Source organism: Anopheles ziemanni, chromosome 3, assembly GCF_943734765.1.
Source record: "Anopheles ziemanni chromosome 3, idAnoZiCoDA_A2_x.2, whole genome shotgun sequence".
Taxonomy (NCBI): domain Eukaryota; kingdom Metazoa; phylum Arthropoda; class Insecta; order Diptera; family Culicidae; genus Anopheles; species Anopheles ziemanni.
The window spans coordinates 50,514,458-50,534,474 of NC_080706.1; the positions used below are offsets into that span (position 1 = coordinate 50,514,458).

Here is a 20,017-nt window from a genome sequence, read left to right on the forward strand (position 1 = left end):
ATAGTGAACAACCGGAATCGTGATAGTTGTGCGTTGCGGAAGCGCGGAAAAACAACCGACCCGACACTGGAATCACAATCATTCAAAATATAATAAACCTATCATCCGAGCGTGCGACGACAAAACTGTCAACAATAATCGACATTTTTCTGCAGAGCCTAGTGCGATCCGGTTACCGAACACGGAATCCTTGCGAGTTCCTTGAAAGTGTGCAGAGCGCAATTGACGTAAACAATAACACGGTGCTTGTGCGTAGGTGTGTGTTTTGTGCGTTAGGAAAAGTGTTTGTTGATGTTTGCGTTGACGTTTGTCGGGTGATCTGACGTTTCGTTCGACTAACGTACGGTGTAACGCGTAACGATCTGACGCGCGTGTTCGATCCTTCGGCGCGTGTTTGCGAGTGCGTGTGTGTGCGTGCGTGCGTGAAAGTTCGTGACGATCCTGCGGAGTGGCACCGGAGCGGGGCCACCCACCATTTTCGACACCACGGACGCACGGAACGGCTCCAAAATTCTCTCGCTACAGCATCCCTACCACCATCACCACCATCCGAACGCCGGTAGCACGCTGGAGGGCAGAACGATCGAGTACCGGCCCGGTGGCGGGCTGGACTACCACAACTCGCCCCTGATGGCCGAGATACCGACCGGCGACTACAGCCACATCCACCGGTCGATCGACCAGCTGCGCTCGATGAACGAGCGGGGCGTCCTGGGGCAGCTGAACGCACTCCAGCATGCGGCCGCCGCCGTCGGCAACTCCACCGACCTCCGGTCAGCCCTGGTGCACGACTACAAGCCCTACATCAGCGACCTGCGCGCCAACCCCGTCAACGATCGCCTGATCGACTACGCCGTCGCCCCGAAGCACCATCATCACCATCAGCAGCAGCAGCAACAACAGCAGCAGCAGCAACATCAGCAGCATCAGCAGCAACAGCAGCAGCAACAACACCATCAGCAGCAGCAGCAACAGCAGCAACACCATCAGCAGCCTCCGCCACATATGCTCGATGATCGAACGGGAAACAATAACAACAACAATAATCATGAGACGGACCCGCTCCGCCTGGTGGAGGACCACAAACCACCGCACTACAGTGCCCCATCGACGCCTCCCACTCCACTGGCCATCGTCGAGACGCAAATGGCCGAGCCCGGCAAGGTAAGAGGAACAACACCGGTATCTGCCGGAACAGCACATTCCTGGAATTCCAGATTAAAAACACCAATCGCGCACCCCCCTTGCTGTCTCCCTTAATTACACCGACAGTACTGCGTTATCAGGTCCAATTTTTCACAATGGGGAGCCCATTATGCTCGATCGGAGGAATTGTTTGGAGGAAGTTTTACTTTTACGATTGTTCCATTACCCAATGGCTCGGATAGGGTTCATTAAAAAATATGCGCCTCATGTATCAGCGTTAATCGCCTCCTAATGTAGCACTGTCGTGCCCCAACCTTTGCCCCGAAGCGGACGGGAAGAAGACTCGGTTGCTAATGAAGACCGGGAGTGTTTACTTCACCTCGTCAAGCACTTTCGGCTGTTTGTTATTTTGAATACCAAAAGTGTCTGGGGAGGACTTGAAGCCGGAATTATCTCTACGAACATCCTTAGCGGGACCATCGGCTAGAACGTTTGAAGGTTTAATAATAAGTAGCCGAGTTGCTCGAAACGTGCTGCTCATGCTCATTAAATGTGTGCCATCAGAGAAGTGTAGTCTTTTTTTTTTGGGAACATTTCGATTGGAAGTTGCATGACCGGCTACGAACTTCCCTACTGATTGTGATAGATCAAGAAACATACCCAAATCCCGACCTTCACACTTTCCCATCAACAACGGTCACCGTTGTACGAAGTACGAGTTCCTAATGAGTTGAGCCGCAATCGCGATCTCTTCATGGCGGGAGATCGAGATTGAATGGTTCCGCTGTGCCAGAACGTTGGATGATCAGAGGCGGCTTCGCCAAAATGCATTAATTTGTGGCCAAGCGAGCAAAACAACTCTGGCATTGATTTATTAATTAGCACAGCTTTTGGACAATCGACGTTATCAACTCGAGTGAAGTTCTCCAGATTTGGTTGTCTTGTTGGTTGTGCAATAATATGTCCACATTTCGATTCCTATCACCGGTTGATCTCGTTTATGGTTCAACTGATCAGGCGATCGTTATTTTGACTTCACAAAACACACCTCCCGAGTTCGTGAACGTCTTTTCACTTACAGTGTCCACCATATCCAGGACTTTTCCGAACCGTGCACGTTGTTTCCCCGAATTGAAAGCACCGTGTGTCGGTCGGCAACTCCGTTTAATGTTCTCTATCAAAAAAACCTTTGCTTGCAATCATGCCCATCCCTACCGTGTTCCAAAATTTGATTCGAAACTGACACATGCGACGATCGTTGGTAAGATAATGCTTTCGGTTTCGTCGCACGACGAGGTCACGGGAATTTTTGGGTGAGATCCTTGCCCCCCTGAGACGTCCTTCAAGGGAAACAAACGTGCGTCATCTTGTCGGCGTGTTCGCAAGTGATTTCGGGATGCTCGTCGGCGTTGACACGTTGCCTAATGTTACTGCCATAATCTCAATGTCAAACATTGAACATCGCGTGTGCGGACATACGGGAGGTTTTGATTGCGCTGCCAAATTACGTTGCGCTGAACCATGCCAACCGGGGGCACGGAAGCTGCCGAAAAAGGTAAGGGAATCCTGGCATTAGCTCGAGGATTGAGGGAGGGAATTGCATTAGGTTTGGTAAGATTGTGTAATTAATAAGTCCAAGAAGTGCTGAGGGCTATGCACTGGTTCCACTAAACTTTCAAGCCAGACGAAACATCGTAACGCTTGATTTGGCAAACCAAAAGAGAAGAAATAACTCTTTCGGGCCAACCCACATCTTGGGTCATACAGATTTTTGCCACAATCGCCAGTTGGGAGCTGAACTTCGTTATCAGCGAACGGAGCTGCCCGTGAGGGCGGGAAAGCCACACTGGCCGTGCGGGGAGGAGATTTCATTAGTAGTAGGCAGTGGCGTTGGAAAACCCACTAATAGCTCCTCCTACTATCGACGGCCTGGGAGAGTTTGATTTGTGCCGGCAGAAACAGCGCCATGTTGCACTCCAACTGGCGAGGTTTTTGTACCATTCTTGTTTTTTTTTTATCTGTTTCGTGGCTTTGCCTGCATTGTGGGGCGCCACATTCGAGTGTAATGTTATGCACCCCTCGGCGGTTCTGCTGGTGGGAAAACCGGCGTGCAACCGGCACGCCACAAAGTAGAGTAAGGTAAGGTGTAAGGTGCGCATACACCGGTGCACACAGATGCGGCATGCACCATCCCCCTCGGGCGATGATGACCAAACCAAACAAACCCACCAAGACTTACTTACTAAGAAGCGCGGGCTTTTTTTCCTTCCCGCCCCCCCAGTATGCCGGTTGGGGCCACTCCGCGCCTCTTCGGCGTATGTTTTACCCGATTTCCATGTTAATGGAAGCTGCTATACTCAACTCAACGTGCGGTGCGAGGCAGCCTTCCGATGTTGATGTGTGGCGATCGCACGTCGGTAAAAGCGATAATTAGCATATTTTAATTATAATTGCCTATAACGCAAATTCAACGCTCCCCTCGGGAGTCGCTCCTCCTCGTGTCCCGCCCGTTGGTAATGCCGAATGTGTGCGGTGAGAAGAGGCATTCTATCGTGCCGCTTCTCGCTTACTCCCTTTAGCCCTAGGCTCCTCAGTATCGCCGAGCATACTTTCTCCCGCCGTTGGTATCGAGTGCGGCAGCGAGAGACGGGGGAAGGGGTGCCATGCAAAATTTCCTCTCAACGCAACAATGCCCACAATGGAAAAGTGTTGCACTGTTGCCCCGGGTCGATGTGTGCGGTGGTTTCGCTGTGTGCGATAGTAGATCGGTGGAGGGTTTGGCAAAGGCCACAAAAAACGCTACTAAAACCAAATAAAAACGGGGCGGTACCTAATCCTGGAGCAAAGTGGAATAACGCAAACATGAAATTTAAAAAAAAACAATACCCTACCCCGAATGGGAAGGATACGCAGGCCTCTCACCACACGCACGTTAGTGGATTGTGGGTGGCTCGACTGCAACATTTTCCACCCCGCCCACTTAGTGTGCAGCACAAGTGCAGTTTAATTGCACACACGCAAAAAAAAACAAACAATGGTATTCAATAGAAGTTGCCACCCAGCACCCTCGTTTGAGGAACCACGTGGAGGAGGCTCTAAACGGTTGCCCAGAAAAGGAAGTTCGGTGCAAGGAGTTAAACTAGAGCCATGGCGACCTAGGATCTAGGAAGCCCATGGGGAGTGTCCCTGATTTGCACTCTAATTAATAATCCAAATCTCGATGGCATGCACAATCCGTCATAAATCTTAATCCGTTTTTCCCCTCCCGGTTTCGTCTGTTTTCATGACGCGTGGTGTGCGTGTACCTATTCGGCTCGGGCGGGTTTGGTTTTAATGGTTCAGCCTCCCATCAAGAACGGCCGGAACCACGTGACGAGGTCACCCTCCACCCCGATGAAGGATGAGCGTAAAGAACAACGGCTTATCACGAAAAGCTCCACTCGGAATCCCTTTCCCCGACTGGTTAGCTTGCGGGGACTGGGTTAATTAACTTAAAATGCACGGTGCTCCCAAAGTCGGCGGGAGTTTGGCTTTTTCTTTGTACGCCGCTTCCGCCCCACGAAGGTTCGATTCCGGGCTAATCTGCGTAATGGTGTGCGGTGCGTGTCGCCGCCGTGCGTTTGAAGTGCGTGGCCGAGGGAGGTTTCCTGTGTCCGCGGGCTATAAATCATCGGACGGTGGTAAGTATGTGCACGAAAACGCACATGCTAAAAATCTGCATAAAACGATCGACGGTCATGACATATTTTCCTTGTGAGCATGATCCAATGCGTCATACCGTTGAGCTGGTGTTAGCGTATTAATTAAAATCAAGGACCAAATTCGTTGGATAGATGAATGCAGAATATGCCCACGGAAACTGGTACAAAGTTGGTATGATTCTCACATTTTCAATACAATTTTCAAAGTAACAACGAATTAAAATAAAACATTAAACGAATTTTTGTCCTTCAATTTTTAATTTCTTAGTGTTCCATTTGATTTCTGGGTACGTTATAAACTTCTCGCTGCTGCAAAATTTCCAAAAAATGTTTTGATTGCTAAAAGTAGAAACACAAACTACATATAAACCACACTAAGTTAAGATATAGCCCTAAGGAATACGGTCAGGCCGTCCCTTCTGAAAATAAATAAATAAGTAAATAAATAAAAAAAACTAGACATACATTTTTCTAGTGTTGTGCCTTTGTGACTCTTTTGGCGAGATTCATTGATATGAATCTTTCACCTAAGATTCATTCAGATGGATTCATTAATCTCTTGGGATTCTAATTTTCAAACGTTTATGAATCTTTCGAAACCTCAATGAATCTTCATGATTCATGATCTTTACCGAATCTCCACGATTCTTCCATTGGCATGGACAAAAAAAAATTGGCGATCAAAAAAAGGGTGCTCACGAATCTCTCATTTAAAGATTTATGAATCTCCTAAACACATAAAATCATTCAGATTCATGAATCTGAATCTGATTTACACAACACTACTCTTTACACTTCAGAGACCAGCAAACAAGTTTCACAAATAAGACGGTTTTATACGAATTCTGCAAATTCAAACGACATTTTTAACACAATACACGATTACTTAAATATTATATTCTTTGGGCATTTTGTTTTTAATTCATCATCAAGTAAAGCTGCGTGCGGCATTTTTCTCTAACACCTCTCGGTGAACATTTTATTTGGTTTCCAAGCCGCTTGATCGTATTTATGATGATACGTCGCGCTGTTTCTTCACATGACAGCTCTTAGTTTGCCCAATGTCAAAACGAGCAAAACCCTTCCACATCCTCCGGCACGAATTTCTGTTTCTTCAGAACCCACCCAATTAAATCGCATTTGTTAAACCATTCCGACTACCAAACTCTGCTGCCAGCGATTGACTCGCCAGACGTTCGCGTTCGCGCGCACCAGAGAATCATTAACATTTTGGGGGTCTCTGGGTCACAAAACGAACGGCCTGTGGATGCAGGCGTAACGCCATTCTCCACGCAGCTCTCAGAGGGGCCTCCTTGCGGCCGTGCGACCTCGCGTTATGTTTGCGCAGCGTTTTTGGCGATCTCTGCGCTCGTAAATCGCGACCGTTGACTTCACGCTGCAGGCGGAAGTAGTTTTGGCTGCGCCTTAGTAGACGTTGTGCGTATGTGTGTGTGTGTGCCTTTTTTCAAAGGTCAATTTGAGGTGCACTCGGGACGAAGAAAAAGATGGAGAGTTTTGGGAAACAGTTCCATCTTATGGTTTGCGCACTCGTCATAATTTCCTTTAACTATATTTGTAGAACTCTTAACTTTTCGACAAAACGCAACAAATGGTTTTCACTTTTTGAAGGAAATCGAAAATGTCGTATAAAATTCCTTACTATTCCATTGAATCCTCCGAATTAACGATATTGATTTTAGAAGCATATTTTTCAACTTTTCCAAAATCAAATCGTTTGCACTGCTTGAAACCACGTTCTGTCGAATCTGAACGATGAATTCTAGGTACTAACATAAGTTTCCAGTCACGAAGTTCTAAAGAGCAAACCAAAGCGAAGCCAAGCTCCGACAAAGTAAACATACGCAATGCCACAGCCGGGATCGCACTCTTGACAAATTACAAGTCAAACAAAATGACGGCCGAAGGGAAACGAACCGAATACCAAAATTGTGGTGTGCCCGCCAAACTCACCCTCCCCAACCCTTCCCGCGACCAACTCCAGGTCACCCGAACTGCCGGACCCCTTCGTCGGCACGGTGTAGGGAAGACGATCTTCCATCTCTGTAACCCGTGCGCGGCACGATCGCCGTGCTTCCTCTTCGTACGCTACGTTTTACCGAGACGTAGAAAAAAGAAATACAGCCAACCCAAACGTCACCACCACCCAACCCAACCCCGAGCGCTCGCTCTCTCCAAAAAGCGGAAGAGCTGTGGGGACCGGTTTTCAGGGTCACGCGCCGCGAGGTAGTTGTAGTTGGGGGTTTGGCGTGCCACTGGTGGACGAAAAATTTGAAACTCGAACGCTCGAAGGGACGCGTGCGGTACGACGCTCGTGCGCAGATCTCGACGCGCAGCGCACATCCGCCATGTGTGTTTGTCGGCCAATGGTCCCGCTGGCCAGAGGCGGCAGTTGTTTGATTCACGCACGGAACGGAACCACCCTTCAATAGAGCACACGCGGCGACGCGGACCGCGTCCGCACGAGCTGACCAGTTAACTCATGCGCCCAAAAGCAGGCGGATCATATCCTCCGCTCCAAGATGGGGCCACAATGGCGGCAGGCATACGCCCTTGTGAGAGGGAGGCTGACCGTTGAATTCTGAAAATTCGGTCCACTTTTGACAACGGTACGCCTTCCGTTTTCGTTTCAGGCTTGTCCAAAGTCTCTTGTCGCTTCAATTAGAAATAAGCAGCGTTCGCAAATGAATCATCTTGCGAGTCGTAAAAATAGTGCGCAGCGATGTGTAATGGGCCATGTTTTAAACGGGCGATAACTACCAAGCAGCCCGACGCTATACACGAGAAGCAATTTATTTTTAAGAAAACAGTACGTCATTTATCGTCACAGCGCGCGGGCGAAGCGTCGAAACACAAAACGACAACTTCAGCGACAATGCAATCAACTGGAAGCGGCAGAAAAATCGCAACTGGCAAACCGGTTGGCAAATTCAATTGCATCCGATAGGGCGGTTTTGTGATTGCAGGCCTGGCCCTTACCTTACGGTACCAATTTACACCGAAAGTCGCGGACACTTTGACTTGACGGCCCCCTCTCCTTATCTTATCGGTCACATTGCTACCCGATTCTCTTCTGCCCGTCCATCACAGACGGGCTGTCGTCGGTAAACGCACGTCATAGATCAGGGGTCGGCAAACGCACGTCATAGATCATGTTCCGGTCCTCGGGTTAAATCCGGCTCACCAGCTGATTCTAGTCGGCCCATGAGCAGTGGCGGGTTTACACTTATGGGGACCCTAAACGATAAAATAAACGGGGGCTCCTAATCTATACTATACTATTTAATACTCTACCGTAAAATATGATTTATTTTTGTCTATTTTGAGTACTTTTCAACAAATTTATTGTTACCTACTACTTTTTTCCTACAAACAATAAGTTTTCTGCTGACTTCTCGCAGGTTGGTTTCATCAACGTTGTTAAATAATTTTTATTCAATTAATAAAATTTAAAAAAATATGTAATATACTTCCCCTTTTAAAAACTGCTTAAAGTACTTGACTTAAAAAAACGCATTACCCGATAGATAGATGGAACTGTTTGTTTTTCTATCAGATACAGTAAAATTACCCTTTATTGTAAGATTGACCCCATTCCCCATTTGAATTCTATGGAATATTTTGAGGTTCGAGGCAATCAATTTAAAAATCACTTTCAAAACATTAATACATCGTTTGAGGTATCGGGTGCGCGGTTTTTGGTTCTTTTTGATCGATCATTTGGTCCTTTTCAAGAAACGTGCGCCGACCCCTGTCGTAGATCATCGAAACTGGGGAGTAAAAAACGCAAACCAAAATCGAAAATGACCTCTTCCATTGTCATCAGCGTCGGAATAGGATCCAAAAAGTGACACCGGAAATGGTCGTTTGATTTGGGGCCATCTCGATCGATTGGGGTGATTACAACCATTCATGGTTGCTAACTGCATTCGGGTGGGTATGATGCTTACATGTTTGGTGTCCTGTTCGCGGATCGTCGCTGGTTGCCAAAAGGATCGTTGTCGATAATGCGGTATGCCTTGTCTTTTCGTGTGCTCAGTTCGATTGTGTCCCGTTAAGCCGTTCCGGGTTACTGGCAGTGGTTTATGCGATGAACATATTAAAATTTTATTTGCTTCGTGCTGCGCAGAAAACTTATCTTTTGTTGCTGGTCATTTGTGATGATTCTTTTTTTTATGTAATGTTTGTTTTTTCGTTTTTGTAGTTTACAGATTAATGGATGCTCAATGAATCGCAATTTATGTCCATTTTTCATCCGGTCGCATCCTGCGCTAAGACCAATTTAGATTAGCCACGTAGATTTTTCCGCGAGCCTCAAGGGTATTACAATCGTATTATAAATTAAACTTTTGCCATTTCGACCTTTCACATTTGTGCATTTGCAGATTTTTTTTAAATTACTTTTTTTTGGTCGGATTCTGCGTTGATTTCCAATCATCCGTTAAACCTAATCTGCTGCTACTCGCCGGCGTTGATTATCGGCTAATACAAAGGGTGGACATGATCAGTTTGGGGGGAGGGTGGAGTTGGTCCTATATATTTTTTATGTTTGTTTGTTTGCGGAAATAATTTTTAATATTTTATAACTCACAATTGCTATTGCCTCTGGGGTGAGGAAAAAGGAATGAGAGTGGGCAAGGTGGACACGCGTGACGGGGTGGCACTCTGGTGTGCGCTTATGGATGGGTGCATACAATTTTAATTTCCCGCAATCACAATCGCATGAAAAATCACATGCTCGGTCGAACGTGTACTTGGCAAGCATCATTCATTTGGTTGCGGTTTTAGCGGGGCATGCTCTCGAGGATGAAGGTGGTTTGTAATGGGGGGGGGAAAGGAAAGCGGTGGTTGTCCGGATGATGTTATTAATAAATGTAGTGTTCCACGGGCCCGCCACGCTGACGCTGATGACCCTTTGGCCTCTTCCGCGGTCGCATAGCTCATTCCTAAACTATTTAATTAAATCAATTATCGAGCTGTGTTTGGTTTTGTATTCATTTTAGCAGGAAGGCGGGCTACCAGGTAGAGCGGCGGGTGGAACTTGTGCGGTTCGTTGTGAGGGGTGAAATTAAACACACTCACAGTGTACAAAAAAACAGCAAACAAAAAACTACAGCTAGGATAAAAATATGTGGTATCCTTTTTATTTCCCCTAGTTTCGTGCGTGATCGCTCCCAGACCACAAATCATTCATCATCCGCGATGGTATGTGTGTGTGTGTGGGTGTGGTGTCGATTTATTTTATGTGGTCCTCCCGCTGATGCTGTGATCCTTTCTTTCCTTTTCAATGCCACAAACAAATCATGTTGTGTTTTGCACTCCAAAGTGTGACCGCTAGGAGAGGAGTGTGGGGGGTGGGGGTGAACCCAAACCGGTGATTGAATAAAAATTCGATTCAAACCGTGGGGTAGCAAATAACGGGGGAAAAAATAATCACCCACCACCCCCACCGGTCGCAAATGAGCGGTGCAACATTAAAAGCACACATTCTGCCGTGGAGGTGTGTTTGATTTAAAAGTAAAACTCGGTGCAACACGTCAACGGAGAATAAAAAGTACATTTTACCGAAAACCCCAAAAGGCAAAAACGGATGCACAAATGACTAACCCCTTCCACTCCCCCTGCACGAAGCAATAATCGGAAAACCAGAATACACCAGAACCGAACCCAAACGGAGCCAATCTGCGGTTTGAGCAGAATGGAGCTAACAAATATGTCCACGGGTCAGAGGTCAAACAAACGAGGGGGAGGAGAGGGAAAAAAAACCTCAAATGACCGGGTTTCCGGAAGGTGCAGCGTAGTAAAAAAAAAGGAGGTATACAACCACGCTCACTTGCATCAGGTGGTGGGAAGGTGTTGGCGATGCATGCGCCAACCGGTTTTGGTTTGATTTCAGCGATGTTCATCACATCATCGTCATCGTCGACACCACAGCGCGCGCGACGCTGGTCATTGTCATAATCGTTCGCCACCCGATTGGTGGGAGGGATGAACATGGAATTGGAAGAGGAATAAAAATCAACCTCGCAAGTGCATTTTTTGTTGGTGTGTATGCAATGTCCATCGTCACCCTTACGACTTTTTTATGCCTGCCGGAGGGGGCGGAGGATAGATGGAAAAAATGGAAATTAAAAATATAAAATACCCCGAGGGTGATGATGATGTACATCATTATTGTGTTAGCATCAAACCGCGACATAAACAATCATGATTAAAAAAAAATAAAAAAATAAAAGTAAAAAAAAAAATCAAAATCACACACGATGATGAAAAAATAACAGATAAAAGAGCGCATGCACTTTGAACCCACAAACCGCCCCATCCCCCCGTCTCTCTGTGTGCGCAATGTGCATCGATGTTGCAGTTTCGGTCAGTGAACCCCTCCTCTGGTCTGGGGTTGACGGGCCGGCCACCCCCTGAGGGTATATTTTCCCTTACCCTTCATTCCTCCGCGCGCGCGGGGGCTGGTTGGAAGGCAAAAAAAAACAGGGTGTCCAAAGGAACATCAAAAGCATTGTAACATAATTCCGAAAGCCACCGTTGCCATTTGCGCCCTGCATTTGGTGCATCCCCCCCACATTTCAAAGCGTTAAAAGTGGCTATCCACAATCCGCTAATAATTATATGTTAAAGTTTTAAAAATGACTAGACCGTGCAGAGAGGTGGAGTTGAAACCACAAAAAAGTACCGGACACGAATTAAAAATGACTTCATTAATACAAACAAACAGGCACACAGATTCTGAATCAGTGAGTGTTTTTAAAATGTTGTTTAAGCTCGGTTCATTACACATTACCTTTAATGTTGGTTTCATTAGAAGGTTCATTCGAAATTAATAATTATGCATTATTGTTCTACGGACAACTGAAAACTGCTTAATTTTCTTCTCATCACGAAATCAGTTCAGTTATTTTATTTAACAAAATGGTTGGACGGATAGAAGAAAAAGTGTCAGAAATTGTATAGAAATATTATTAAAGGTTAAGCAAGAAAGGGTTCTCTTTCATACAACAAAAGCATCTGCAAATCATGAGCCACTTTTTAATGTTATTTTGTGTTTGATAAGTATGTAAACTACGCTGTGCAAACCAACCAACACAAGTATAACATTCTATCGGCTATCGAAAAGGGAACGCAAAGCTAACACATGTGGCGTACAATTTAGCTCGAGTTGCTCAAAGCATCATAAACGATATTCTCTACTTGGTTTCCTTACCAGTCTGTATCGTTGTAGTTTGTTTTCGTTAAAGTTATGATTCAATGTGTGCTGATATAGTTTTTTCCCCTTTCTCCTTTTGCAGAGACCCTACGGGACCAAAGGCCGGAAGAAGGTGAATAAGGTAAGGACATTCGCTTTTGTTACTCAATATTCCAATCTATATTAAATGCACCAAGGATAAATACGTTCAAAAAATCGGCTATAATATTGCGATCAGACAGAGCTTGAAAACTGATCGATTAAAAAATAAATCAATTATCGCGTATAACGCGGTTTTTCTTTTTAACCGAAGCGAACCATTATTTACCGATCTTGTCTGATGAATGTAATTTGTGTTTGGTAAATTGCCTTAATGTTTGATGTCGCTCATTAATCGTTCGGGAGGGAAAATGCGCGGAACGAAATATGTCCGGTTATTAAATGTCGAACAGGTGGGAATGGATCGCGAAAATGGTATGCCTTATATCTTTATCGACATGAAAATCTACACCGTACGGCAATGTAGTGCTGTTCGTATGTAAGCTTTTTTTTGCTAATAGTCTGATGGAAATTGTGGAGTGAATAAAATTCTATTTTACATTAGCCCAAACTGGCGGATCTATAAGTAACACAATAACTCCCTGGAACAAACCAGTACCCATCGCAGAATATCCTCTCGCATCGATGTCATTTGCTCGAACAACCAACCACCCCGGCACCACCGTGCCACCGTGTTTGGGCAGAAGAGAAAGGGGAAAAGCCGGCTCTGCATTCGCGCTCGATCGTGGAAACGACTCAAGAAACACATGGCCGCCGGCAAGGAATGGGGACTGGTCAGCTTTTGGCGAACTATGCCTGCCGAAAACTCTATGCCCGTCGTCCGTCGGTCACATATTTATGACGTGGGGCTGGGTCTGTTTAGCATACCTGACTGCTTTACATCTTTTCTCAATTACACGCTACCGGTGTGTGCCGTCCGTCCGCGTGTGCGAGTGGATTTGACCGTGGCAGAATCGCACGGGTGTGTCCGTTCTTAGCGATCATTATTTAAGCGTGCTCCCTTCTACTCTCTAGAAGGAGAAGAAGGACCCGTTTCGATCAGATGGCGCTCGAACAAGCTCGAACAACTAAAAAGAAAACCTATCGGCTTCTAAAGAAAGTGCCAAGGAATAGGAAGGGAAGGGTGTGGGAATGGTTGGTGCTCGGTCGATAATAAATGATGATAACCGTGCGGCAAAGGTCTGTCGAGACGGGACGGGATGGGATGTAAAGTGTGCTGTGTCCTGTGCTCCACTCGGTTGCGGTGATCCTTTTTGCGAATCAGCGATGCACCCCAACGGGCGCTTGGAAGAATGCGGGGCGGTTGGCAGCGGATCGGGCGGGGCTGAACTCGCTGATTGACAGTCAGCTGGTCGAGACCCGTGTGTCGGCTTAATATCCGTGGGATCCTGCGGCGACGACAACGATCACGGGAAAGATAGCGCCCTTTCTACTCGGAGGCATGGGTTTTTCCGGCCCAAATCTTCGGGGGGACCAAAGAAGCAAAGCAGCGAGGGGGTAGCGATTACATGATACGCAAATTGTATGCTATCAAAGGACCATATTTCCAGTTTATATCGTGCATTATTTTCTCTGCTTTCTCTGCCTCGGCAGCGCGTTACACCAAAATGGAGAAACCGAGAAGAAGAGAAAAAAAACTTGAGCTTGAGTAAAACATGCGCGCCGCCGTCTTGGGTGAAGATCGCGTTAGTTCGGTTTTAAGTTGGTCGAATTTGTGGTCATCATGTTTTATTTGCTTTTAATGCTCGGCACATTCTGCCAAAAACTAACGTGCGCCGCATATGTTTCGCAGTGATGGGGCGCTTGTTTTCGCGTTTTAATGAGGTTAGTCATTTTTCATCATCATCTTGAAACGTGCGCGTGCGTTTGCTCGCTTTCCGCTTCGTCTTTTCTCCTACCGGAAGGTTTTTGGAGTGGTTCGCAAATTTGACGAAAATTCAAATAGAAGCGAGAAAAAATAAACACACAGCACCCAAGACCCAGCTTGACCGGCCGGTTCGTTTTCGTTGCGTCACGCGTTGCAAGATGGTTAGCAAGACACAAAATCCCTAATACGGGAGAAGTATGGGAAGTGACATGGACACCTTTCGCATATGATCCTACATTTTTATGATTTTACCTCCCACTTTGCCAGGCCTCCTGATGGGTGCTTCCTCTTTTTTCTTCGTCTGCCCAATTCTTAATTAGTTTTTCGCACGTCGATTAAGAAATTCAATCGAGACGTAATGTTTGTTCCATTTTCCTTGGTCCTTTTGCGACCGTGTGATCGTTCTTGATCCCCACGGTGAGGGGATGGGCTTCGGTGGACGCACACTTGCCCATTGCTGTCGGAAATCGATTCCGCAACTGGAAATCGTGATCGTAAAAACGCCTTCCCTTGGAGAGGACTGTCAAGGATAATGTCGTTTTTAAAACTTAATTTCTGCAGCGCGCCCAATTTGTATGTGTGTGTGCGTGTGCATTTGGTACGTGCGCCTCGTCATGGACGAATTATGTTTTTACGATGCCCTGGGTGCGATTGAGGGGAGGTCATTCCAATTATCAACACCCTTTTGGCTTGGCGATGTTTTAAGTATTTCTTCGCATTTTCCTTGCGATGGGCTTTGGGAGTGCGTGCATCCTTTTTCTTCTGTCATTCGGCGCCCTGTCACTCGGTGGTGGTTTGGCGCTCGACAATGATTTATGATCACCGAACTGACTAACAGATCCTTCCCTGGATCCAAAAATACACATACACACACATTCCGTTCACTTTTCCCATCCGAAAGGATCACTCGTATCCTCCCAAAAAGGCCGGGTAATCGTTGGCAGATGCAAAGCAGTCCAGGGAGTCCTGCCTGCCTGCCCTTGTGTGAGACATATTTATGATCGTGGTTTTGCAACAGCTTTACGGTGACTTAAAAAAATATCGTAAGTAACCTTTGGCTAACGTGTGCGCCCTCTCCTTCGTCGTTTCGTTGATTTATGCTACGCTACCGCGCAGCTTGTAGTAGATGTGTTCGATGCGTCGCCATCAGCTCGCCGGAGTTGCCCCGGACGCCTTCCGGGTTGTTTGTGGAGCATTATAATTTCGCATTAATATATGAAACGCCGCGTTTACACGTGTTTAACGCAACGTGTTCCACTGTCTGGCCCCCGGGGGGAGAGAGAGAAAGAGAGAGAGAAAAGTAAATTTGGAAAGGAGACAGTTTTGCTGGTTTTGACCATAATTACCGAATGTAATGTCCGGTACTTCATGCAAGTTTATACTAGAAAAAACAAAAGTAAGAAAAGAGGCTTGTCCGGAATGAATGCTTTCTCATAAAATCATCCAGATTGTGGCACACCGATACAGGACTTTCCAGAAAAAGCAGCATGCAGCACTGACAATTTGATATGGAAATCTCATTATGATCATGCAAGGTGTTTATGTTCCTGTTCGGGTTGGAGTGTTAGCACTGCAAAACACATGTAGCAGCATTATGGGCACAGGAGTTTTAATTTAAATTTTATGTTCGATCGAGAAGTAACTCGATGCCCTTTAAGAGGTTGGAACTGTTGATATAACGTTTGCACAAAAAAAAATTGGCAAATTTTCGTCGGCTATGAGAAAAAAATTAACCAAGCTAATTGAATGAAGTAAATTGTACTGTAAAGTTACATCGTTTTAGTACCTTCAAAAAATATTCCGACTTTCAGTAAGGCGGCCTTACGGTACTTTGCCGAAACTTTAAAATCCCAGCCATGTAGGGATGAATTGTCACTTGTTCTGAATTTAAAAGAAATGCTATTCTTTATTTTGCTTTCAGCAGAAAGTTGCTAGCGTGTTCCGTTTTTGCATGAAAAGTCATTAAAATTTGTCTTTTTTCCAATGCAAACGTTACCTTGAAGCATAAAAACCGTTAGTGATCTTCGATGTGTTCGATAACAATTTCAAGAACAAAAAGCCCAATGCTGTTAAATCCTTCTGAAAATCGTTTTGATAACCTAACGCCAATTATTTCCACCAGAAGAAATATTTTTTACGTTCTCTTACAAGTTGAATTATTGGTTGTTAAACAAAGTGTCAATTTCTGTGCAGAATGGAGTCTCTGACTGCTGACGTTGCAACAACGCATTAGTGGAACATTTTAAGAACCAAAAAAAGCCTCAACCCCGGCGTGCTAACTTTTTAAGCAGAGCAAACATTAAAAACCCTTTTTTCTATTACCAAAAAACTCCATCGAAGGCGCCACAAGCTAACCAGCAAATGTAACCATCGTTTAATTTGCTTAGATACACATACTGTCGGACCTCGAATGTCCACCAAATGTGCAAAGTTCCGTCGTGTTTCTGCCCTGCCAAGCCCTGCCTGGCCTTGCGAAGAACAGAGGGGGCCCTTGAGCTGAACGAAGCTCGTCGTGAACGACGTCGTCGTACACATGTACGTCATTCCACCATTCGATGACACTTTACGCCACGGGCCAACGAGCCGCCAATCTATTGCTTCTGCCATTGTTCTTTTCCTCCTTCTCCCTGCCCGATGTTTTCGTACTTTTTGTCAATGAATCATGTGTCCGGGCCGCGGTTTTTCGCGACGGCCAGCCCGAGAGCAAACGTGCTGCCGGTCCCATTGAAGGGTTTTCGACTTGTGAGACGACGAGAGGGGGGCTGATGGTCACGATGAGCAAGCAACGCTCCGCACACACACACCCTGTAGAAGTGTTAAATATTTTTGTACAATTTGCACAAACTACAAACATTTCTGCGTACGTAGGCCGACTGTGGCAGCACCGGGTCGGGCCGACACCGACAGCACATTATGACAAGTTTTTCGATCCACGGTGGCCGCTCGGTGGTGGCTGACTGCTGACGGTTGTTAATTGCTTTACGACTGTTCTACAGACGCGCGGCTTGTGTACACGGCTGGCGTGTTCCGTTTTTATCGCCCCGATGGAACCGTTGCCGCTTTGCCTTATGGTTGCTTATGGTTTGCATAGGCAGAATCCTGCAAGACGACGATTTGACAAATAAATCGGTTGAATGAATGGCATGCTTTCTTTTATAGAAAACACTCGTTCTCTTTACTATGGAATGCTTCCTTTCATAACAACTTAGCTAGGCGAGTGTGACGCCATTTTTGCAATGGAAGGAAACTTCTTTAAGCAAAGGAAGAAAAATTTTGGTTAAAAAATCTCCCTAATCAACACAGACATGTAGGAAAGAAGGTTATGGTGATAATTTTCGATCGTTCAATTCAAAGCTATGAGCAAAAAAAATAAAAATTTATTTTAAAAATGCGTTAGCAAACTAGCCCAACACAAAATAATGACTCTTAAGACAACCGAAAGACTAAACCTAATCAAGAATTAAACGTGCAAGAATATCGATTTAAATCCACGTAGCGTTTTTGGAGTCGAATAGTTATTCAACGATAAGAAAAACGAATAATAACCGGATTAAAATGCAAGAAGATGCCATTAATTAAAACTGAAAACAAAACAAAACAGCACACACGTGATCACATCTTGGCATCTGGTGTTAATGGTAATCCTTTCAACCACCATACCTTCGTCCTTATAGCGCTTTTATTGGCGATGTCAATTTATCATGTACATATCCGAGGCTTCGTGGTATTTTAAAGATCGTTAAAATGTCGACACAATCAACTAAGAGTGGGAAATAATTGGCACCAATCGAAGAAGAATTAGTTTTGCAATTTGTGCTTGTGCACTGTTAGAGCACATTTTGACTGGATTAAAAAACAAACAAAAAAAAAACATAAAAAATGCAACACGGATGAAGACATGGAATGCACGTTCCTAATGGTGTGTTAGCGGGTGCGATGGTGTGTGAATAAACGGACACGAGCGACGCATTCAGTTGTGATCTTCATGATCGTGTCCGTCTGCCTATGGTCCTGTTCCTTTTGCAGACCATTTCCATCGTTCTGTTTCTTTCACGCACATGTTTTCGTAGCAAGTTTGCTTTCTTTTCGCATTTGCTTAGTTCGTCGCACCTTAACCTTGCACTTGTTACGTAAGCGCCGGTGGGCGATCGAATTACTCTTTACATGCTGCGGCAGGTTTTTAAACATCGGGCACTGCATGGAAACATAATCTTTGCTGAATGCAGCACTAACGTGTAGCTAGTGTTATGTTGCCTGTGATACTTGTGTTCGAATCTTCATTGCTATCCGTAGAATAATTTCTTGATAACATGTTTGACAAGTGGATGTAGTTTGAAGTCAGAATATTATATAAATGATATAAACATATAAATTCATAGCTTTTTTGACTATTTATCAATTAAAAATATTCTTTCATAGCTGAGCCAAAAAATTTAACTCCATCGAGCACGTGTATGTATATTGTCCCCTCATGTCCATGGACCGTGCCCATAGTGCACCAGTTCTAGAGGGGAAGAGAAGCTCGATCTCTGATGGTGCTCTTCGGCTTCTTCCCCTCTCGTCGGCATTGACAAAGGTACGGTGTTTTGTATGTATGTTTTTTTTATGTATTCCCCATGTACTGTGCTGGCCGGTTATACAGCCGATCGTCAAAAAAAAGCCCAAATCTGATGAAACGTTTGCACTTTTCGGCGGCTTCACGAGGTGTGCGATCGCGAGAGACGCAAAAGGTGTGATGCGTCAGACGTCCGACCATATAGGATAGGAACAGATAAGAGAAGGGCAGGAGTGTGCCCCTTGGATAGGGAAGGGATGGGGAGGTGCCGGAGTAAAAGCGAAGGAAAATGGCAAACCACCGAAGCAATCACACCATCCGCCAAGAGCAGCCAGTTCGTCTGTTGAACAGAAGATTTGATGCGTTCTCGTTAATCTGTCCACCGGGTGATGTACTTTTTTACGTATTGACAGTCAACGCCACCGGACGCGTCAGTATGCGTGTGAAATGTTTTTTGCTCCCTTGGGAAAATAGGGATAACAGCTATTTTCCACGGACGGGCGGGAGTTTCCCGAAAAATTGCGGCACTCTTCCCGCTCGCGGCCATAAAAAGAAAATCGTTCCAAAAACTCTTCTACGTGACTGTGTGCGTTAGTTGAGTTGCGTTTTAGGAAAAAAATTTTTCATGATTTTTTTTTGTTACCTCGAAGGTGTGTGTTTTGGGATTTGTGAGTTTTGCTCATTTTTTCCTATAATTTGATAGTTGTTTGATTTAGCCAAATTATTGTTATAACATGCAAGATTTATTGGGAGATTATACTGCACAAGTCGAGGGGCGAGAACAAAAAAAGAACTATCCAGGGTGTGTTTTTTAAATGTGTTTTTTTTCTGCTATGGGGTGGAAAACGCACCTCCCCCTCCCCCGGCCGGTGGTGCATTACAGGAATTTCTCACGTGCACAGCATCGGCATCTGCATCGGAAAAAATCGAATTTGGAAACAAGAAGACACTCGCCCTCTCTCACCCATACTCTAGCATAAGCGTAGAGATTTTTTTTTTCAATTTATTTTGGTTTTTTACTTCTGATTCAAAACGCGGTGCGCGCGCACGAACACACAGACGCACCGGCGGGGAACGCATGCCGAAGGAAACGCGAGACTGCGACCTCCCCAATCCCAATCCCCCGCTCAACCACCTTCCCCGTCCGTCTACCGATTGGGTCAAATGGGGTTGGTTTGGGGGGATGAAGGGAAATTTTTCGGTAGTTTACAAGAAAAAAGGTCCAAAAAATCCCTTACCCGCGCGAAAGGTGTTGGTGGTGGTGTGGTGGTGGGTTTTTTTTGTTGGTCTTTTTTCTCAGAAAAAGTAAAGGTAAGCAAGAGGGAATCCGGTCGACGAAACACGACAACTAACACGGGGACGCGACAACGCAACGCAGGGCCGCGAGATGTGGAGATTGTGTTGTTTTTTTTTTCTATTTGTCGTCCTCACTTTTTGGCTCTTTTTCTCAATTTGTTTGCGAGTGTGCGTTT

At 45.5% G+C, this 20,017-nt stretch overlaps 1 protein-coding gene across 1 annotated transcript in view; it reads left to right on the top strand.

Annotated features, from left to right (window-relative positions):
• The first annotated feature begins 423 nt into the window (after nt 1-423).
• LOC131289994 (zinc finger protein squeeze-like) overlaps nt 424-20,017 on the top strand; it is a 34,221-nt gene continuing 14,627 nt past the window's right edge. The window contains exons 1-2 of the mRNA XM_058319370.1: nt 424-1,164; nt 12,167-12,196. Coding sequence (XP_058175353.1) covers nt 631-1,164; nt 12,167-12,196 — 564 coding nt within the window. The 5' untranslated portion in view covers nt 424-630. The remainder of the gene's footprint in view (nt 1,165-12,166; nt 12,197-20,017) is intronic.